Here is an 18,299-nt window from a genome sequence, read left to right as displayed (position 1 = left end):
GAGGCTGCCGGGTGCTGAGAAGGAGCCCCAGCTTTGCAGTCAGACAGACTGGGTTAAAACCGTGCTCTAGACTCTACCTCTTAGGTGTGGTCTAGAGCTCTTTCTCTACTTGTTTTCTGATCCATGCTTATCTCACAACACTGAGCACAGGGTCTGGCAAGACTACTAATAAACATCAGGGAATCCCCCTCAATATATAGACCCCTCACTTGCTGCTCCCAGATGCCCAGGCCCCACAGAACCCCTTCCCAGAACAGCAGGGAGATCCGGCTGAAGGCTGATCCAAACCACACTAATTCGGCTCCGTGGGCTCTTGCGGGGTGGGAGTGGGGGGATAGTTTTGTTTTCCAGTTAAATGTGGTCTCCCTGGGGCTACTGCTCCTTGGGGTCAGCCAAGCACAGGAATTCGGGGAAGTGGGCAAGGACAGCCCCCAGGCTTGGGGACGAGCCGCACACTCCCCGCACTGGGCCAGGGGGCAGGGCTGGACGCAGGGGCGGGGATTTGCCTTGCAGGTCAGCAGCACTTGGCAGTCCTCCGTGACCTTCCACTGCAAGGGCTCCTCGAAATACGGACCTGGAAGCGCAAAACAAACACCCCACCGTCAGGGCGCCAGGCTCCTCCAGGGCGCCACCTGGTGGCGAGAGGGGCAGCCAGCGGGGGGCGGGCAGTCGGCGGGGCGGGGGGGTGGGCAGCTAGTGACCACAGGCCCCCAAGAGTGGCCCCCTCCAAGGCAGGGACTGCGGCGAGGCAAGCTGGGTGCTAGGGAGTGAAGTGTAAGGAGGTGTCACTCTCAGGGCTGGATTGACTCTCAGTGTCACTCTTGCACGGGGACAGAACTGGATTGCATTGCAGTGGCCCTCCCTCTGGGACCCAGCGGGGCTGAGGGATCCAGCAGGTCCCCAGCAGGTCCCCAGCACTGACCACTGGCCTCTTTTGAACTTCACCCCAGCGGTTCTTACCCTGTTTTCTCTTCCAGTCTCTTCTCTTAGCTTCTGCTTTCCTCAGAAGTTTGTCAAAATCTGTGAACACAGAGGGGGGAACTGGCCTGAGCCGGGAGGAGCGCAGGTCCGGAGAGGGGCAGCAGGATGGACAGAAAGCCCCAGAGCAGAGAGCGGAGAGCTGAGGTCGGCCTTGGGGCAGGGGTGGGGGTTGGGCGTGGCTGACCGTCATCCACCAGTGCCAGGGTGATCTGGTTTTTGGCTTTTCCATCCTGGAGCTGAGCAGTGTAGGACCCTTTGTCATCCTCCGACAGGTTCTGGATGATCACTTCCACCAGGCCCTTCTCTCGGACAAAATTGATTTTGCGGTTCTGGGGAGAATAAACCCGGAGAATCTTTTTTGCCCTTTTCCTATCCCAGGGGATTTGTGCTGTGGGGCACAAATCAGGGCGTACTTGGACTTGGGGGGTGATATGTGCGGAGTGAGAAGCCTTTGGAGACCGGGGCGGGGGTCCTGGGAACACCCATGGGGCCCAGCAGGCACAAGAAAGAGTCTTGGGTGCTTGAATTAATTGCAATTAATAATAAGCCCCCAACCCCTACGGTGCCACATTTTCTACTTCTTTCTACAAATCCCCATAGAAGTATAAAGGATAATATAAAAAATGCCTGTGTACTTGCGACCCAGAATTTTTCTTTTTTTAAAGATTTTATTTGACAGAGATACAGTGAGAGAGGGAACACAAGCAGGGGGAGTGGGAGAGGGAGAAGCAGGCTTCCCGATGCGGGGCTCCATCCCAGGACCCTGGGATCACGACCTGAGCCAAAGGCAGACGCTTAACGACTGAGACACCCAGGTGCCCTGCTACCCAGAATTAACACTCATTTACATTTTGTCGTGTTCTAACAGTTTTTAAAAGTTTTATTTTCCGGGGCGCCTGGGTGGCTCAGTTGGTTGGGCGACTGCCTTCGGCTCAGGTCATGATCCTGGAGTCCCTGGATCAAGTCCCGCATCGGGCTCCCTGCTCGGCGAGGAGCCTACTTCTCCCTCTGACCCTTCCCCCTCTCATGTGCTTTCTCTCTCTCTCATTCTTTCTCTCTCAAATAAATAAATAAAATCTTAAAAAAAAAAGTTTTATTTTCCACATTTAGGATTGTATTCCCTCTGGATTTATTTGTATGTATGATTTGAGGAGCCATCTGGTTTTATTTTTCTGTAGGGAAAACCAATAGTCCCAATGCTGTGCGCTGCAGAGCGCAGACTTGGTCACACATCCTCTACCATGTGCCAAGGTCATGATTAATCTTTATGCAGAACTTTCGCATCAGTTTTCTCATTTGCTTCTTCTGATTCTGGGACAACCAACTGTCATTGTACAGATATAGAAACTGTGGCACAGAGAGGTGAAGAGAGCTGCCCAAGGGCACACAGCCCTCAGGAGGTGGGTATGAGTCTTCTGACATCTAGCCCTGAGCTCTTTCTCCTCTGTTGGAACTGGTGCCCCTCTCTGAAACATATATCTTCTGATGGCCACTTTGCCACCCAGAGATGGAATGTGCAAATAACATGATGTCATGATTGAATCTCTCCTGAGATCGAAATTGCCATGTTTGTAAAAACAGTTGATTATGGGCAACTCGTGGCTCAATCTAATACAACCTACACACATGATTTTTTTCCCCAGAAAAGCAATGTAATACCACCACTGTAATATGAAGAAGAAATAAAAGCCATATGTATTTCAATAGTAGATCCTCAGACATAATCTCACTCATGTTGCACTGATTTATAATGAACTGGTTTGAATTTAAGGGAAATTAAGTAAAGCAAGAAGATCAAAAGCTATTTTGTACGAGAAGAACAGGAAAATGAATGAAAGAGCATAGGTAAAGTGGCTTGTAGAATAAGTCTCTCTATTTGGTGTATATTAAAACTGTGCAGGGGCACCTGGGTGGCTCAGTCAGTTGAGCGCCTGCCTTGGGCTCAGGTCATGATCTCAGGGTCCTGGAATCAAGCCTCATATCAGGCTCCCTGCTCAGCGGGCAGTCTTCTTCTCCCTTTCCCTCTGCCCCTTCCCACTGGTTGTGCTCTCTCTCTCTCTCAAATAAATAAAAAGAAAATCTTTAAAAGAACCCCCAAACTGTGCAAAAATCCGTTGTATTTATATTACAGAATTAGGGTCTAGGCTTGGATAATTATGAGCATGAATGTAGGTTTTTAATCTTAAGAATGTCTGGTCAGATATTCAAAAGTTGTGTGTATGGGGGGGCATGGGCATTCTTTATCTGTGGGAGAGTCCTTGCATTGGCGGGCAGCTAGCCCTGAGCCCTCCACCACAACTAAAAGCCAGGTGTCCCACCCTCACCGCATCCCTGGGACAGCCAAAGCATGTGGCTGTTTCTGAAATGTCCACTAGGGGGCGGTGCTGGGCCGCGGACATCCCGGGCAGGGGTACCTCCCTTAAGCAGTCTGAGCCCCCAGTTACCGGTGAGCTGAAGATCTCCTTCTCGTTGAAGATTAGATGCAGCTCAGCGGCCGGAGATAACTTTTCTACCTCCAGCCACAGCCGCACGTCTCCTTGTTCGAGGATGTCAACGTTCCAGCCGGAGATCAGCTTGATCGCTGCGAGGCAGAGGACACGGAGGAGGGGTGAGTGGGGCACCCTTCTCCCCTCCTCATTCCTGACCAGCCCCACCTTGAGCACACCCTGGGCGTTTAACGGGCAAAGTGCTTGAAGCGTCTGAAGGCCATGCCACTCACTCATGTTGCACTGATTTGTAATGAACTGGATTGAATTTAAGAGAAGTAAAGCAAGAAGATCAAGAGCTATTTTGTAAGAGAAGAAGAGGGAAGTAGAGGTTTAGATGATCCAAAATCCAAACTACTAAAGAGCCAATGATAATGATTACAAGGAGACGAAACCATCTGCTCTGCCTTCCTTTGTACCCCCTCCCCTCCCTGCCGGCCGCCCCTTTCCCTCTCATGGACTGCTGACTCCCTGGGCCCCTGACTCTCCAGCCCCATGATGTTCCCGTCCTCTGCCCCTCCGCTAGGTTCTGGCTCTCCGCCCCGTTCAGCTCTGCTCAGGACACCCCAGTGGGCCCAGCTTACTTGGGTTCCTGATCTCATGGCTCAACTTCTTCAGCTTGTCCAACTCTGGGACAGGAAGAAACAAGGGGAAAAAACCAAAGAGAATGAAATGCCTGGGCAGTGGGTCCACGGGAGCCATCCCAAGAGACTCCCGCCTCAACCCGGAGTCGCTTGCTACACAGGAGGTGATGATGAGCACTGTGGGCCTTGGCCCCGGGGCACCGAGGGGGAGGGGGGGGCTGCTGCGGGCCACCCTGAGATCAAGTGTCACCTCCTCCAAGAAGGGCCCACCAAGTGCCAGGCTCCACGTTACGTCACTAGTCCTCACACAACGCTGTGGGGCGAGCATTGTTGCCCACCTCCCACCACTCCAGGCTCACTGGTCCGGGAGCCCCAGTGTTCCCCCACTGTAATATGCTGTCCCACCTTGGAGGGTCTGGCCCCTCTCCTGAGCACTTCAGTCTACAAGTCACTAGGGCAGCTCGGTGGGGTGCTGTCTCTTCGCTTACTGCTTCTGTGTGTTAGGTTTGTAGATTTGTCTCTTCTGCTAAGCTGAGCTCTGGACCTACATGAGTGTCTGCACACAGGAGGTCCTCAATAAATATGTGTGGATGGAAGAATTGGCAGGGGTAGAGCCCATACTTCATTTTCCCGCATAAGCCCCAGAGTCCTTAGTATGATGAGTCTGGACTCATGGCAAGTAAAAGCAAAATAAAACAAATCCCAAACATATCCTGTTTGTGGATGGCTTTCGTGTGCCTAGAATTGTGTGTGCATAACATTGTTTCAGTTGGGGCAGCCAGGGGGGATTATAATGTCCCTTTACAGATGAGCAAGCTGATGTCCAGAGGGCTGACATGACTTGCTCAACATCAAACAGCCAGGAAACTGTGGACCTGGAATTGGAACCTGAGCCTCTCTGGCTTCTGCTTCTTAACAAAATCAGAGGGTCTCCTGAGCAACCAGCAGGGGAGGCAATGGGCTGTCCCTCAGTTACTCTGGAGACAGCAGAGAGTGAGCCTTGTCATCATCCACACCGGCTCCAGTTCTGCTTAAATCATCAAACATGGATGCCCCTTGAGACGCGGCATCTACTCTCTGGTTTGCCACAGTCCCCACTGCTCCCTATTGTCACCTTCATTCCTCAGACCAGCTGCCATTTGCAATTTATGCTCACACTGCACTGTTGTATTTCTGGGGTTACAGAAGAAGGTGAAAGGATTCTGGCACCTTTGCTTTTATCGAACGTAGAAAAAGGAAAGAGAGACAAGAAGGATGTGAACTCCACCAAGCAGGGATTTTTGACTCTTGCGCCCACTGATGGAATTCCCATTGGCACAGGGCAGGTGCTCAATAAATCCTGATTAATTGCCTGGCTGGCGGAATGGGCCTCCTTCTCTGGAAATTGCTGCTTTATTAATTTTTGTTTCTTCTTGCCAGCCTCTGGGGACATTTGTGTTTGGGACTCCCTCTGGGCCCGTCTCTCTGGGGAGGCGGCAGTGGGGTGGGGGTTTTACCTTCCTCCGTCAGCGTATGGCTGGCCGAGATGTCTTCATCAGCATCGGTGACCACCACGGAGTAGGTGCCCAAGTCCTCAAGGCCAGGCTCTTTCAGGATGACCTTGGACCTGGCAGACAGAGGAGAGCAGAGACTCAGGGAGGCGCCTTGTGCACTGGAGGCCTGGGAGCTGGAGGCCCCGTCCCCTGCCACAGTCCTGGCCCCGCCAGGCAGCAGGGGTGGTTGCCTCCTTGCCCCGCCGTGGGGAGCCCTACCCAGGGCAGCTCTGGCCCGGCCCCTTCAATGGCCCCGTTAGCCAGGCTCTCTTCTCATTGGCCGCACTGCCCAGTCTCTCCCCCCAGGGCTCAAGTCATCGTCTGGACTGGGCTGAAGCCAGAGCTGCTGGCGCTGGGGGAGGGAGATGTGGGGACATTTGACATCTGGTCCCAACCCCTCTTTTTACAGATGAGGATGCTGAGCCCAGACAACTTTTAAGAGCAAGTCAGCGTTTGCAAGCGCCCAGGCTAGAGACCAAGGTCTCCCTGGAAGCACGCGTGCAAAGGCACATGCCATTCCTTGCAGAAGAAGAACTGCTAATGAATATTGTCCTTTCTGCCCTTAAATGCACTGTCCCCTCATTGCTCCCCAAGGTGGTGGCAGCATCCTTGGAGAGGGATCAGGCAGCCCCTGTCAGGTCCGTTATCTGTGAGTCCGGCCAGGTGGTCTCACCCATGAGCTCACCTGCCAACATTTAGGACCTGTGGATGGTTAGGCCGCCCCCTCTCCCCTCACTTACTTGTTAGCTTTCTCCTCGATCTTGACCCTCTGGGGGTCTGGTGGGCCCTTGTAGTCCTTGGACCACTGAAACTCTGCTGAGTCAGGGGCCTCAGGAGCTTCGAAAGCCAAGTAGATAAAGCCTTCTTCATCCACACCAACCTTGATCTCTCGGGCATCTGAGGGCAGGATCCAAGGGCAGGGAGGCATGGAACATTTAGAAGTAATAAACCAGAGCATATACCTCCCTGCTAAACCTTCCCATGGCTGCCCATTGTGCTTGAATAAAATAATAACCCCCTGTCTCCTTGCTGTGGCCTCCAAGGACTTGTGATCAGCTCCTTCTTTTTTTTTTTTTTTTTTTTTTTAAAGATTTTATTTATTTATTTGACAGAGAGAGACACAGCGAGAGAGGGAACACAAGCAGGGGGAGTGGGAGAAGGAGAAGCAGGCTTCCCGCGGAGCAGAGAGCCCGATGTGGGGCTCGATCCCAGGACGCTGGGATCATGACCTGAGCCGAAGGCAGACGCTTAACGACTGAGCCACCCAGGCGCCCCGATCAGCTCCTTCTCAACTCAAATGTCATACCTCCTCAGGGAGGCCCTCCCTGACTGCTCTGGCTAAAGTAAGCCCCACCGCACCATACCACCCTTCTCATTTACTTTATAGCACTTACTACCCTCCTAAATCATCACCTTATCATCATTTCCTTGTTTCCTGTCCATCCTGCCTCTCCCCTATGTTCGAGCAGGGGCCTTGCTTTCTTGTCACTGCTGTGTCCCCAGTGCAATGTGGGCATCACCAAAGATGTGTTGGTAAAAGAATAATAAGTAATGAATGAATAAGTAAAAGAATGGAAAGAGAACGTGCTTTACAGTTCGCAGAGCCGAGTGATTCCATCATGGACTAGCTGTGTGACCAGATCACTTAACCTCGGAGCTACAACAAAATCAGTTCTAAGGTGGGGGCAGTGATTCCTCACTCAGGGGCTTGTGGGGAGGGCCAGGGCCTTGTGAGGATCTAGCTCAGCACCTGGTGTGTGTGGTAGGAGGGGACCTCAGGAGTTGTGACTGCAAGACAGACAAAGCCTCATGGGGTAGCCAGAATGCTGTTGGGTATTATTTTAAACATCCACAAAGCGTTGTGTGAATTTATGAATACAGCATATGAAAGAAGGGAAGACCCCATCAGATAGAAAGAAATGCTCATATCTTGGGGTCCCACAGAAAGAAACGGGAGTGGGGTGGGGGGAGAAATAGGCAAGAAGGAAAGGCAGAGCTGGATGATGTGGAGGGGGCAGCGGGAGGGGGTCCCTTCCTGCTACCGATCCACGTGCTCCTCCTGACCCTCCTCTGGCCCCTGCCTGTCCTTGGTGGCGCAGCCCGGCCATGTGGTGCTGGTACCTCTGCCCGCCCCTACCTGGCTTGTCTTCCAGGAGGATGGGGTCGGTGGGCATGGACAGTTGTCCCGGACCTGCCGAATTCACGGCCTGAACCTGGAACACGTAACTCTTCCCCGGCTGCAAGTCAGAGATCTGGGGGACGTGGAGGGGTGGGCGAGAGTGAGCATGAGGACAGCGAAGACCGGCCCTCCCTCCGGCCCCGGCCGTGGACTGCAGGGAGCCCCTCTCGTGGAACTCCACGGGGCGCAGGCTGCCCTGGGGTGGGGGGCAAGCTAGGAGCGCACTGCCCTCCCCAGTCCCAGTTTGTAGTTGGTCCCTGCACAGGGATTACCTCCCACGCCCGTGGCCCCTGGAATTCTGCCCGCTCAACTCATCACCTGCCTCTCAACAAGAAGACACTCTCCTTTCCTGTGCCCCATCTCTCCAACCATCACCGCAGAGAGAAGCCTGGGGACCATCTCTGACATCTTTTTCTGGAGCCCTACCCATCTAATCACCGAGTTCATATCTTATTTCCTTAACATTTCTCAAACATGGCTTCTCCTCTCCGTGTCCCAGCCACGGCCCCGATCGAGGCTTCATTTCTCTTCACCTGGATTAGTCCAACAGTTTCCTAAATGGTGTCCCTGACTCTAGGCCCTTCCCAGTCTACCTTTCCTTCTGCCAATTTTTCCAAGATGCCGGTCTCATTGGGTTTAAATCTTTCAGCGGCCTTCAGGGTAAAGTTCAGATTTTGAGGTTTAGTTCCTGAAGTCTTCCTAATCTGGCCTTAGCCTTCTGCGCTCATACCCCTCTGGGGAACCCCTCCACGTGCCCACGTTCACCTCATCTGTTTCCCCTTTCACGGCTCCACGCCTTTGTCTTTGCTGAGCCCTCTACCTGGCATGTCCTCCCCTCTTTCTTGTCCTAGCCAATACCAACTCATCCTGGACTGCTCAGCTCAGGCAGATCCAAGGATTCCAGGAAGGGTCTCTTACCTTCCTCCTTGGAACTCCCAGAATCCCTTTGGACCCCCCTCAATGGTATAGTGCACAGTCTGGTAATTGCCTGTTGCCCCAAAGACCAAGACTTATTTAGCTCTTTATGTCTAGGACCTGGTTCCAGACCTGGCACTAAGTTGGTGTCAAAAGGCATTTAGTAAATGACTGAGTGCCAGCCAATGACCCACAATGCAGAAATGGTGCCAAGTCACCGAGGCCCACCCAGTTCTGGCCTGGGCCAACCTATGTGGGGAGGCAGAGGGACCGTCCATCTCTCGGGGCTCTCTCGGGCCGGCTGCCCAGCACTGGCTGATTCGACCGCAGGGAGCCTGGCCCCATGGAGCAGAAACCACAAGTCTCAGAGCATGCCCCTGGCCAAGGCTTGTCCTCCCTGCTTCTGTTTTAGGTGGCCTTGCTGTTATTTTCTTGAAATTAAAGTTTTTTTTTTTTCCCGAGTGTAAAAGACATACACACTTGTTGGAAAAATATTAAAGCAATAGAGAAGAATATAAAAGGAAGGGTTACAGCCCCCCTGGCAGCCGCCCCCCCACCAGAGATGGCCAGAAATAACAATTTTGTAAAAATCCGTTTAGACTTTGAAATGCACATAAGCCATGAGAAACGTGGCGTGTATCATGTTTGTTAGTATCTTACTCTTTCCACATTGTTTTGGGCGTCTCGAACTTGCCTTCTTTTCTCTTGGTGCTAACTGATGGGATGCTCACGTGTGGTCTTGAGAACTGCTCACCCTCCTGCTCGTTGGTGAAAGACACCTCAGCAAAGTGAGCTGGAGAAGACATTCCCTCTTTCCCTAGAGCTCCAGAAAACAAAATCTAATCCACATCATGGAACTGTCCTCACCCTGTTCCTCAAACATGGGCGGCTCGTGAGCCAGGCTGGCTGCAGGGCTGGGCGCTAGGTGTGCAGAGGCGGCCCCAGGGACCTGGAAGTCTGGGACTCTGACTGATGGTCTAAGGTATCGATTTGTGTCCACTGAGAATGCTGCAATAGACACTTTGTTTTCCCGCATGGACAATTTCTGTGAGGTGGTGGAAGTTAAAACCACCACCCCAGGTGAATAAAACCAATGATTCTGCTAGATTTCTTATTTATCGGAAGAGTTTAGAGTTTGTTTCTCATTTAAATTAAGAAATATCTCTGTGTAGATGTTTGTTAATGTATGATATATATATATATGTAGTATGTTATCTAACATAAATAGCCTACTTTGTATTCTGATTTTTTTCTTAGCCACATATGATGGATATATTTTCATGTCAGTACATACATGTAGGTCCACCCCATTGTCCTTAAACTACCATAGTCCTTATACTACCTGGTCCAGGATTCCGCTTGAAGGATACACTGATTTATTTAAGCAAACCCCCTATAGATGGACGTTTAAATTATTTCCAACTTTTGCCTTGATAAACCATACTGCCGTGAGCATCTTTGTCCTTAGATCTTTGCACACTTGCTTAATCATTTCCCTACAATCCAATCCCAGAAGCAGAATTCGGTGCTCAAGGGGGATGCATGTCCAATGCTGACATACCTGGCTGATGATAAGTGAGGGTTTAGGAGGAGTCTGCCCAGCTTGGAGCAGGTTAAGACAGCCAGCCCGACTATCAGCTTACTGTGTGACCCTGGGTGTGCCCCTACCCCTTCTCTGGTCCTCTACTGACATTAAGTGAGGGCAGCGATCTCTGAGGTCATTCCGGCCCTGATGTTCTGTAATCCTGCCATGTCCAGTGGCAGGGAAGGCTGAGGGTGGGACATGGGGTGAAGGGGCAGGGACTCACCCTCAGGTGGGTGCCAGAGATGAGGTCTGGGGTGACAGGCTTCCATTGTTCAGAGCCTTCCTCTTGGACACTGATGCGGTAGCCCGTGATGGGCCCAGCTCCTGTGTACAGCGGGGGCTCCCACTTCAGCATCAGGGAGGTGGCCCGCACCTCGAACGCTTGCACATCATATGGGGGGCCTGTGGGAGGTGGGGGAGAGGAGGAGTTGGCCGGCCAGAGAGGTGGGCAGCGAGCCGGGTGGCCAGGCATCAACCCTTGTCAGTCTGCCAGTTACAACCGGGCCTGGGAGCACCTGCTCTGGGCACAGTGGGGACCTGGCAGGCCTTGGCTTCATGACAAAGCTCGGTTTGGGCCTGGGCCTGAAATAGGGTTAACTCTTCAAAATGTGCTCATCATCACTTTTTCCAGAAGCATCCGTGATCTTTTCCTTCCCTATCCCAGGCAGCAGTAACCCTTCTAACCTCTTTGTTCTTTCAGTGATCAGTGTAGGGGCTAAGGCATGACCTTCAGAGTCAGCTCCCCGGGGTTCATGCCCCAGCTTCACCTTCTCGGGCTATGGGGACTCTGGGTAAGTTATTCGGCCCCTATGTTCCTGTCTCCTCATCTGCAAAGTAGGGATAATAATAGTTCTTATAATCTAGTGCTGTTATGAGCATTAATGGCATAACCTGTGGAATCTGTTGGTACATGCTAAGTACCCAATAAATACCAGTTATTTATAATTATTGTCTCAGGCATCACACATACTCATTATCTGCCATTCGCTTGAAAAAACCAGCACTGAGCTGAACAGAATGATGGAAGGTTGTGATCCTTGCTTCCTAGGGAGGAGGTGAGGGCTCATATGGGGGAAAGCTCACAGGGTTGTGGGAGTGGAGTGCAGGATGTTGGTCACCCTAGCAGTGTGCCCTTGGGGTTTGACATTGGTCTGTGGCCAGAATCAGAGCTCAAATGGTGTGTTGAGCTAAGGGGTAATTTATGCTGAGGTTACAGAGCCAGTTGATGGCCAAGGTCAGGGGTCCTCTAAAGCAAGGTTAAGACTGTCTGTGTCAGAGATTACAGGGTCTCTTGGTGGAAAGGGCCAGTGGTCTGAGGTCTGGGACCAACAGAGCAAGCTTGGATGCACAGAAAGCTCGGTGGTGCTCATCTCACTGGTTGGATTTGGGGAGGGGGCGGGGCGGGGGCAGGTGCTGGACTTCAGTGTCTTCAGACCTCTCACCTGGTTGGGGCATCGTCCACTCTTTGCACTCAAACAGGCTGCTGGGTGCCGACAGCTCGCCAACCCCTGCCCAGTTTGCTGCTCGGGCACGGAACTCATAGAAGTGGCCTTCACAAAGGTTACTGACCTTGAAGAGCAGAGACAGATGGTGAAAGCCAGGGCTGGGGCCGAAAGGAAAGAGGTACGGTGGCAGGGGAGAGGTCAGAGCAGGAAGACCAGGGGGCCTTAAATGAGATTGCCCAAGTGAATGTGCACTTGAAAATTAGCCAGATTATCGAGTCCAGGGCACCTGAGGCCTCTCTTGGCTTTAGGACCTCCAATAGTGACCTCTGGGCTCCACCTGCCCTGGCCAGGACACCAGGCCAGTGGCCCCATTCCAGGCTTACCTTGCAGACCCGGGTGGGGATGGGCTGCTGGTTGACTGGGTGCCAGTCCAGCTCCTCTGAGTCGTGCTGGTCCAGGAAGTAGCCCAGGATCTTGCCACCTCCACGATGCTTGGGGGGCTTCCACCCAATGACCATATCATTTTTCCCACAGTTCAGGAGCATGAAATCATACGGGGCAGATGGCGTGGCTGTGGGGAGGAACGAGGTGAGGACTGCTGCTTCCTGGGGGTGGCCAGATTGGGCAGGGGGGCCCGAGGGAGCCAACAAGCCTCCCCCAGTGGATGCCCACCCTGCTCTGGGGGTACTCACTTAGCCAGCAGCATTTGCTGGTAAACCTGACTCTGCTACCTGCAGGGCACCTGGGCCTCAGAGCTGGTCAGACATCACCCTATGGCCTCAGGCCATTGTCATTTCCTCCCCAAAGGAAAGGGGTGGGGGTCGGGATCTGCTCTAGATCCCCTCAGAGGACTTACGCTCCCTTGGCCTCTGGGGTTGGACCCTCCAAGATGTGGTCTATAAGCCCCTGCTTTCTGCCCAGCCCAGAGCTGCCCCCGAGGGACGTGCGGCTGCACCTGCCCTTTGCACTTACCCAGAGCCTGCTTGACCCTGATGGGTTCGGTGACAGCTGAGCTCTCGCCGACCCCAGCCTCGCTGACTGATCTGACACAAAACTCATACTCCTTCCCCGTCCTTAGCCCAGGAACTGTGAACCTGGAAGAGAAATGTGCAAGCTTTCAGGGAGGGCCAAACAGCTTGCAGACATCACTGAACTTTTTAGAACAACCTTGTGGGATAAGTAGCCACCAGCAATAGGATTTGAAGGTTTGGGGCCAGTTCTTACCTAAAGATATTGCTCCTGCCCCCAAAGTGATGCCCTCACCCTGGAGGGTGACGTTATTAAGATTTGAAAGGTTGGAGGAAGGTGGTCAAAAGGTAGAAACTTTCAGTTCTAAGGTAAATCAGTACTAGGGATGTAATATACACCATGGTGATCATAGTTAACACCACTGTGTGATATACAAGAAAGCTGTTAAGAGAGTAGATCCTAAAAGTCCTCATCACAAGGAGAAACCAGCTCTCTCTCTTTTTTTAAAAAAGATTTTATCTATTTGAGAGAGAGAGACAGAGAGCACAAGTCGGGGGTGAGGAGGGACAGAGGGAGAGGGAGAAGCAGACTTCCTGCCGAGCAGGGAGCCCAATGTGGGGCTTGATCTCAGGACCCCGAGGTCATGACCTGAACCGAAGAAAGATGCCTAACCGACTGCGCCCCCCAGGTACTCCTATTTCTTTTTATCATGTCTATACGAGATGAAAGATGTTAACTAGGCCTATGGCAGTCATTATTTCATAATATATGTAAATCAGACCATCATGCTGTCCACCTTGAACTCACAGTCATGTATGTCAATTATTTCTCAGTAAAACTGAGGAAAAAAAAGATTTTAAAAGATGTGGCTCTTTTAGAGCCCACCATTAAATTGCAACTTTGCTGGGAAAGCTACCCGTTGAAGGCCCAGGTAGCCAACCCCAGACGTGTGCCACCTGGTGCATCTCCAGGACTTTGGGCCTCATCCTTGAAACACAACAGTGGCTGTTATTATGAGTGCTGTGATTTTAAAGCATGGAGTCCTTTTCAAGACCCCCAAAGAGCACTGTCATCCAGAGACATACATCCAGAGATGCTCTGGTTTAGAGAAAAATGTCCTCATCCTGTCCCTTCTTGATGAAACCCAAATTGCACATCCCTTTCTCTCTTTTCCCTTATCAACAGTGTCCTGCAGCAAATCTTGCTCTACAGGGAGCCTCTCTCAGCCAGGTGTCCCCAACGAGCCCCAAGGACTGAAATCAAGTGTTGATGGTTGACATTCCCGGCTAGTTCCCGGCTCAGGGACACGCACTCGAATGGGGAATGTGCCTCAGTCCGAGGGATGAAGCCCCAAGGGGACGAAGCTCAGGGAGGACCTGAATTGGTGAGGCTGGGGGCAGCTCCCTGGACCAGCCCCTGTTGACAACAGAAGATGATGAGGCCAGCAGGGATAGTAACCACGCACACACGTCTAGCGTGGCTTTCCCTACCGTCTACGTCAACTCGGGCCCTCGTCACCACACCCTCTGAGGAAGGTACGGTTACTCACCCCTGTTTTGGAGATGAGGATGAAGTTGAATGTTGGAAGGTTGGAGGGGCCCTGATGGATCACACTGTCCCGTTTCTTTGTCTTACAGGTGGGGAGGGCCTCCCCCAGAAGGAAAGAGGCAAGCCAAGAGCCCACAGCCCGCTAGGAGTAGAGTCTGGACTGCCGCCCAGGCCTCCTGAACCCCCGCGCAGAGCCTGCCCTTGTGTTAGTCAGCTGTTCAGACATTTAGACGCTGTTTGAGCAGCTCCAGTGAGAGCCAGGTGCTGCGGGGCTGGTGATGCCGCAGGGAACCGGACCCCCACAGCCCCTCTGGGCTCCTTTCATACCTTCACATAGGCAGCACTCCTGGGCAGTGGTGGTTGCCTCTTTCCAGCCATGACACGTTATCACCGACCGCACGCACGCATGTGGCGAGTTCTCTGGACATCCCAGAGGAGCCTGCCGCGCCCCCACCCCCCACCCCCGCCCCACTGCGTGTGTGATACGTGTCCCAGACGTGCCACTCCCTTCTGGTGACTCCTTCAGGGAAGCACACTGAATGTAAGCTGGGGGAGAGGTGTTCTTCTAGAGACAACCTGGTCAAATCTGTCAGCATTTGTAAAAATTCGGATGATTCTCCAACTTGGGAACTTTAGCAATAACAAGTTATGAGTGACCCCTCACAGCTGACCATGAGACGCCAATGACTTGTGGGGTACAAGGTCCTGTCCCTTTTTCTGGGTCAGATGATCAAGGGGATCATGGTCAAGGTGAGCCCAGCCGGCTGTGCTCAGGGCCCAGCCAGCCGTCTGATGGAAAGGAGGGGAGGGCTGTCACCACCCTGACCCCACAGAGCCTCAAAACTGACAGAAGTCACGAGCCCAGGAGCCTCGAGGTTCACTGTGCCTGCAAGGATCGGGGCCTTGTGAGTGAGGAGGGAGCCTCAGCAGGGAGGAGAGTCTGGTCCTACCAGCCCAGCTGACAGCGGAGGCTCTGGGGCTCCCCCTGGGCTTGGGGACGGCGGGTGTCAGAGCAGGCGCCCCAGGCGAGGGAGGGGTGCAGGCCTCCGCAGCTGCATCCTCTGCCTCTGTCTCCAAGCCCCTGGACGGACGACACTCAGTCCGTCACCTCTGCCGACAGCATGCCCTTGGCCAGTGTGTGCTGAAGACAAGGTCATCCGGGCCAAGTCCCAATTTCTCCACGACTAGCTAGGGGAGTTTGGGCAAGTTACTTCAGTGCTCTATGCCTCTGTTTCTTCATCTCTATGGTGATAATAAAAATCACAGTTCTAAACTCAGAGGATTCAGTTAGAACTAACTGACCTAATACAGGAGAAGAGCTCAGAACGGTGCCAAGCGGCACATTGTGAAATGGCAGGTGCCAGGATCCTTAGGGCCCGTCCTTGCAGGAAGGGGGGGGCGGGGGGCAACTCACTTGTGGCCTTGGATGGGTTTGTTGTTAACCATTTGCCACTCAGATGATCCTGCCTCCCGGGAGTAGATGTAATAACCCAGGAGTTCTGGGGCGTCTTTCACGGGCTCCCAGGTCAGGGACACAGAGGTCTGTGTGTCTCGGAACGCTTGGACTTGAGCTGGAGGAGGGAGAGTACCTACAAAACAGAAACGTGGACTGTGTGAGGATGCTGAGCGACCTGGCCTAACAGACTGGGGCGGGGAGGGGTGTGGGGAGAGTCTGGGAGGAGCCCCCCCCTGCAATCCAGGGTGGCAGGGGGGGTAGCAGGCCTGCCCTGGGGCTTCGGGCGTCCCCTTCCTGGGCCCTATTAGTCTCAAGTCCTCTCCCCTCTCGCCTCCAAACATCTCTGCTTCCTCACGGCAGCCTCCATTCATTCATCCTTAGTCTCTGTCCCCTCCGCCACTGCTCTCTTTTGCTTTTCTTGTGTTTTCTCGTTTTTGTATAATAATTTTACATTTCTCATACAAGTAAATGCTTTTTCCTTTTTTCTCCCTTCCCTCCGTTCCTCTCCCCCCTTTTTCTCTCCTTTCTTTTATTGAACTGTACTAGAACTTTGTCCTAAAACTTCCTTGTGGTTGAGACTGCCCACATCTGATCATAAACAGCTCACTGGCCAGACCCCGAATCATGTCTAAATCTAAATGGTAACTGGGCCAAAATTAAAGGAAAACATCACTTGCCCACCAACCCATTCATATTTGCTGTGAATATATATACACACACACAAATATATATATGCAGATGTATATGTGCATATATACACATATTATATAATACATGCACACTTATAATACGTATTATATGTATATATATGCACACATATATCTGTGTGCATATATATATGTGTGTGTATATATATATATGTATGTATTTCCTATATTATTGGAACAGAGCAAATCTAGGACTTTGCTTTCTCCCCCAAATGGGCCCTGCAGCACATCAGGCTCCTCTGGGCTCAGTAGTGCTGCAGCTGGGCTCCTTAAAGGGCCAGTCAGTCAAGACAGCTGCAGGGAACCTTCTAATCTGATCTTATCAAAACTCCAAGAACCCCAGAATCCAGAGGCCTCAGAAGAGGGAGGGGCCCCGGGAGGTGGGGGCCAGGATGGAGCTGCACCTGGGAGACTCAGGAAGGGGTGGAGGTGGGAACAATAACCAGGCCTTCAGAACAACACGTCTGGCAGCTGAGGACACCAAGGTTTGCAGCTAGGACATGACTCGCCCAGGCCCACGCTGTGCTGCTGCCGAGAGGTGTCCTGCCTGGTGAGCCAGGGCTTGGGGTGGGACAGCTTTAGAACTGAGGGACCACTTGCTCACACTCGGCTCCTGCGCTGGACCAGCTGGATTCTGCAACCTGTGAATTGTTGAGCTGGAAAAAAATTCCCATACTCTCACGAGCTCCCTACTCAGAGAGAGACAATTCCTGGTGTTCTGAAACTTGACAGGCCTGAGATCATGTTGCTTTTCAGCTTCATGGTGGGAAGAAGGGGTCAGGGACAGGGAAGCGAGCATGGCTTTGTCCCCACAGCGATGGGGCCCCGGCCCTGGATGCCGACAGCCTGGCCTGGCCCCCATCTCGTGCATCACACTGGTACCTGGCTTCCCCCTCAAGGCGATGGGCTCGCTGGGCTCCGAGGGATCGCTCATGCCATACTGGTTTATTGCTCGCACTTGGAAGACGTATGACTTCCCTTTCTCCAGATCCAAAAGGGCGAATCTTGGGGATTTCACGGGAGTTTCTGAGCTGATGGCCTCCCAAGTGCTGCTCCCTATGACTGACTGTGACAAAGGAGAGAAATACACACTGATGTAGCGGTTGCCTGGGCCGGGGCTCTGGGCCGGGTGCTCTGACCCCTGGCCCGGGCTGCCCCTGAACACGGAGCTCTGCACCCACCTGCCTCCTCCACATCTCTACCTGGATGCCTCCTAAGCATCTCACATTCGCCATGTCCGGAACTCCACTCTGGATCTTCCCCCAAACCCACCCACATTCGGTTGATGGGACCTATCCTTCCAGTGGCTCAGGCCAAAAGCCTTGAAACCATCCTGGACTCCTTCCCTCTGTCCCTCCCATCCCAAATAGGGCTCCATCAACAAATCCAGTTGGCTCCACCTTCAGAATTTATCCAGAATCCAACCCTGGCCTCCCACCCTAATGCCCCTGCTACAGCCTTGATCCAAGCCACCATCATCTTTTACCAGAGCTACATCACTCTTTTCTCCAAACGATGGTCGGAAGGATCCCTTCACGACACAAGTCAGATCACGTCCCTGGCTGCCCACAACCACATCTCCCTCAGAGCCAAAGCTTCTCCGTGGCCTGACCCCTGTTACCTGTCTGGCCACATCCACTTCCCCTTTGCCCTGTGTCTCCCTGCTGTTGCTGATGGCACCAGGCCCAACTCCTGCCTCTGGGCCTTTGCACTTGCTCATCCCTTTGCCTGGGATGTTCTTCCCTGCAGAAATCTCTGGTGGGCTCCTCATTTCCTTTATGCTTTTATTCAAAACTCACCTTCCCGGGGAGGACTCCCAGCCCCCCAACTAAAATGTCAGCCACTCCTTCCCCCAACACTTCAAACCCCTTCCCTGCTTTTCGTCTTTCTCCTTAATGCCTACCACTAGCTA

General features: G+C 52.8%; 1 protein-coding gene and 2 long non-coding RNA genes across 7 annotated transcripts in view; 2 read left to right on the top strand and 1 right to left on the bottom strand.

The window, feature by feature from the left end:
* LOC118533653 (uncharacterized) overlaps positions 1–5,435 on the top strand; it is a 44,270-nt gene extending 38,835 nt beyond the window's left edge. For all 5 annotated transcript variants that reach the window (XR_013448346.1, XR_013448344.1, XR_013448343.1 and 2 more), the window contains one exon: positions 3,457–5,435. This is a non-coding gene — a long non-coding RNA (uncharacterized LOC118533653). The remainder of the gene's footprint in view (positions 1–3,456) is intronic.
* Positions 1–18,299, bottom strand: part of MYOM3 (myomesin 3) — a 43,822-nt gene that overhangs the window by 8,374 nt on the left and 17,149 nt on the right. Inside the window, exons 14-27 of the mRNA XM_078073635.1 lie at positions 17,270–17,453; positions 15,639–15,813; positions 12,680–12,801; positions 12,091–12,278; positions 11,705–11,831; positions 10,486–10,664; positions 7,721–7,835; positions 6,324–6,480; positions 5,548–5,657; positions 4,052–4,096; positions 3,426–3,562; positions 1,166–1,310; positions 961–1,020; positions 507–574 (exon numbers count right to left, since the gene is read on the bottom strand). Of these exons, the coding sequence (XP_077929761.1) occupies positions 507–574; positions 961–1,020; positions 1,166–1,310; positions 3,426–3,562; positions 4,052–4,096; positions 5,548–5,657; positions 6,324–6,480; positions 7,721–7,835; positions 10,486–10,664; positions 11,705–11,831; positions 12,091–12,278; positions 12,680–12,801; positions 15,639–15,813; positions 17,270–17,453 (1,812 nt within the window). The remainder of the gene's footprint in view (positions 1–506; positions 575–960; positions 1,021–1,165; positions 1,311–3,425; positions 3,563–4,051; positions 4,097–5,547; positions 5,658–6,323; positions 6,481–7,720; positions 7,836–10,485; positions 10,665–11,704; positions 11,832–12,090; positions 12,279–12,679; positions 12,802–15,638; positions 15,814–17,269; positions 17,454–18,299) is intronic.
* On the top strand, positions 12,240–15,497 carry LOC118533654 (uncharacterized). The gene is made up of 3 exons (XR_004916338.2): positions 12,240–12,295; positions 13,862–14,211; positions 14,314–15,497. It is a non-coding gene; the product is annotated as an uncharacterized LOC118533654 (long non-coding RNA).

This window comes from Halichoerus grypus, chromosome 5 (genome assembly GCF_964656455.1).
Source record: "Halichoerus grypus chromosome 5, mHalGry1.hap1.1, whole genome shotgun sequence".
Taxonomy (NCBI): domain Eukaryota; kingdom Metazoa; phylum Chordata; class Mammalia; order Carnivora; family Phocidae; genus Halichoerus; species Halichoerus grypus.
The sequence above is the reverse complement of the archived record's forward strand: the minus strand, read 5'-3'. Positions and strand labels throughout refer to the sequence as shown.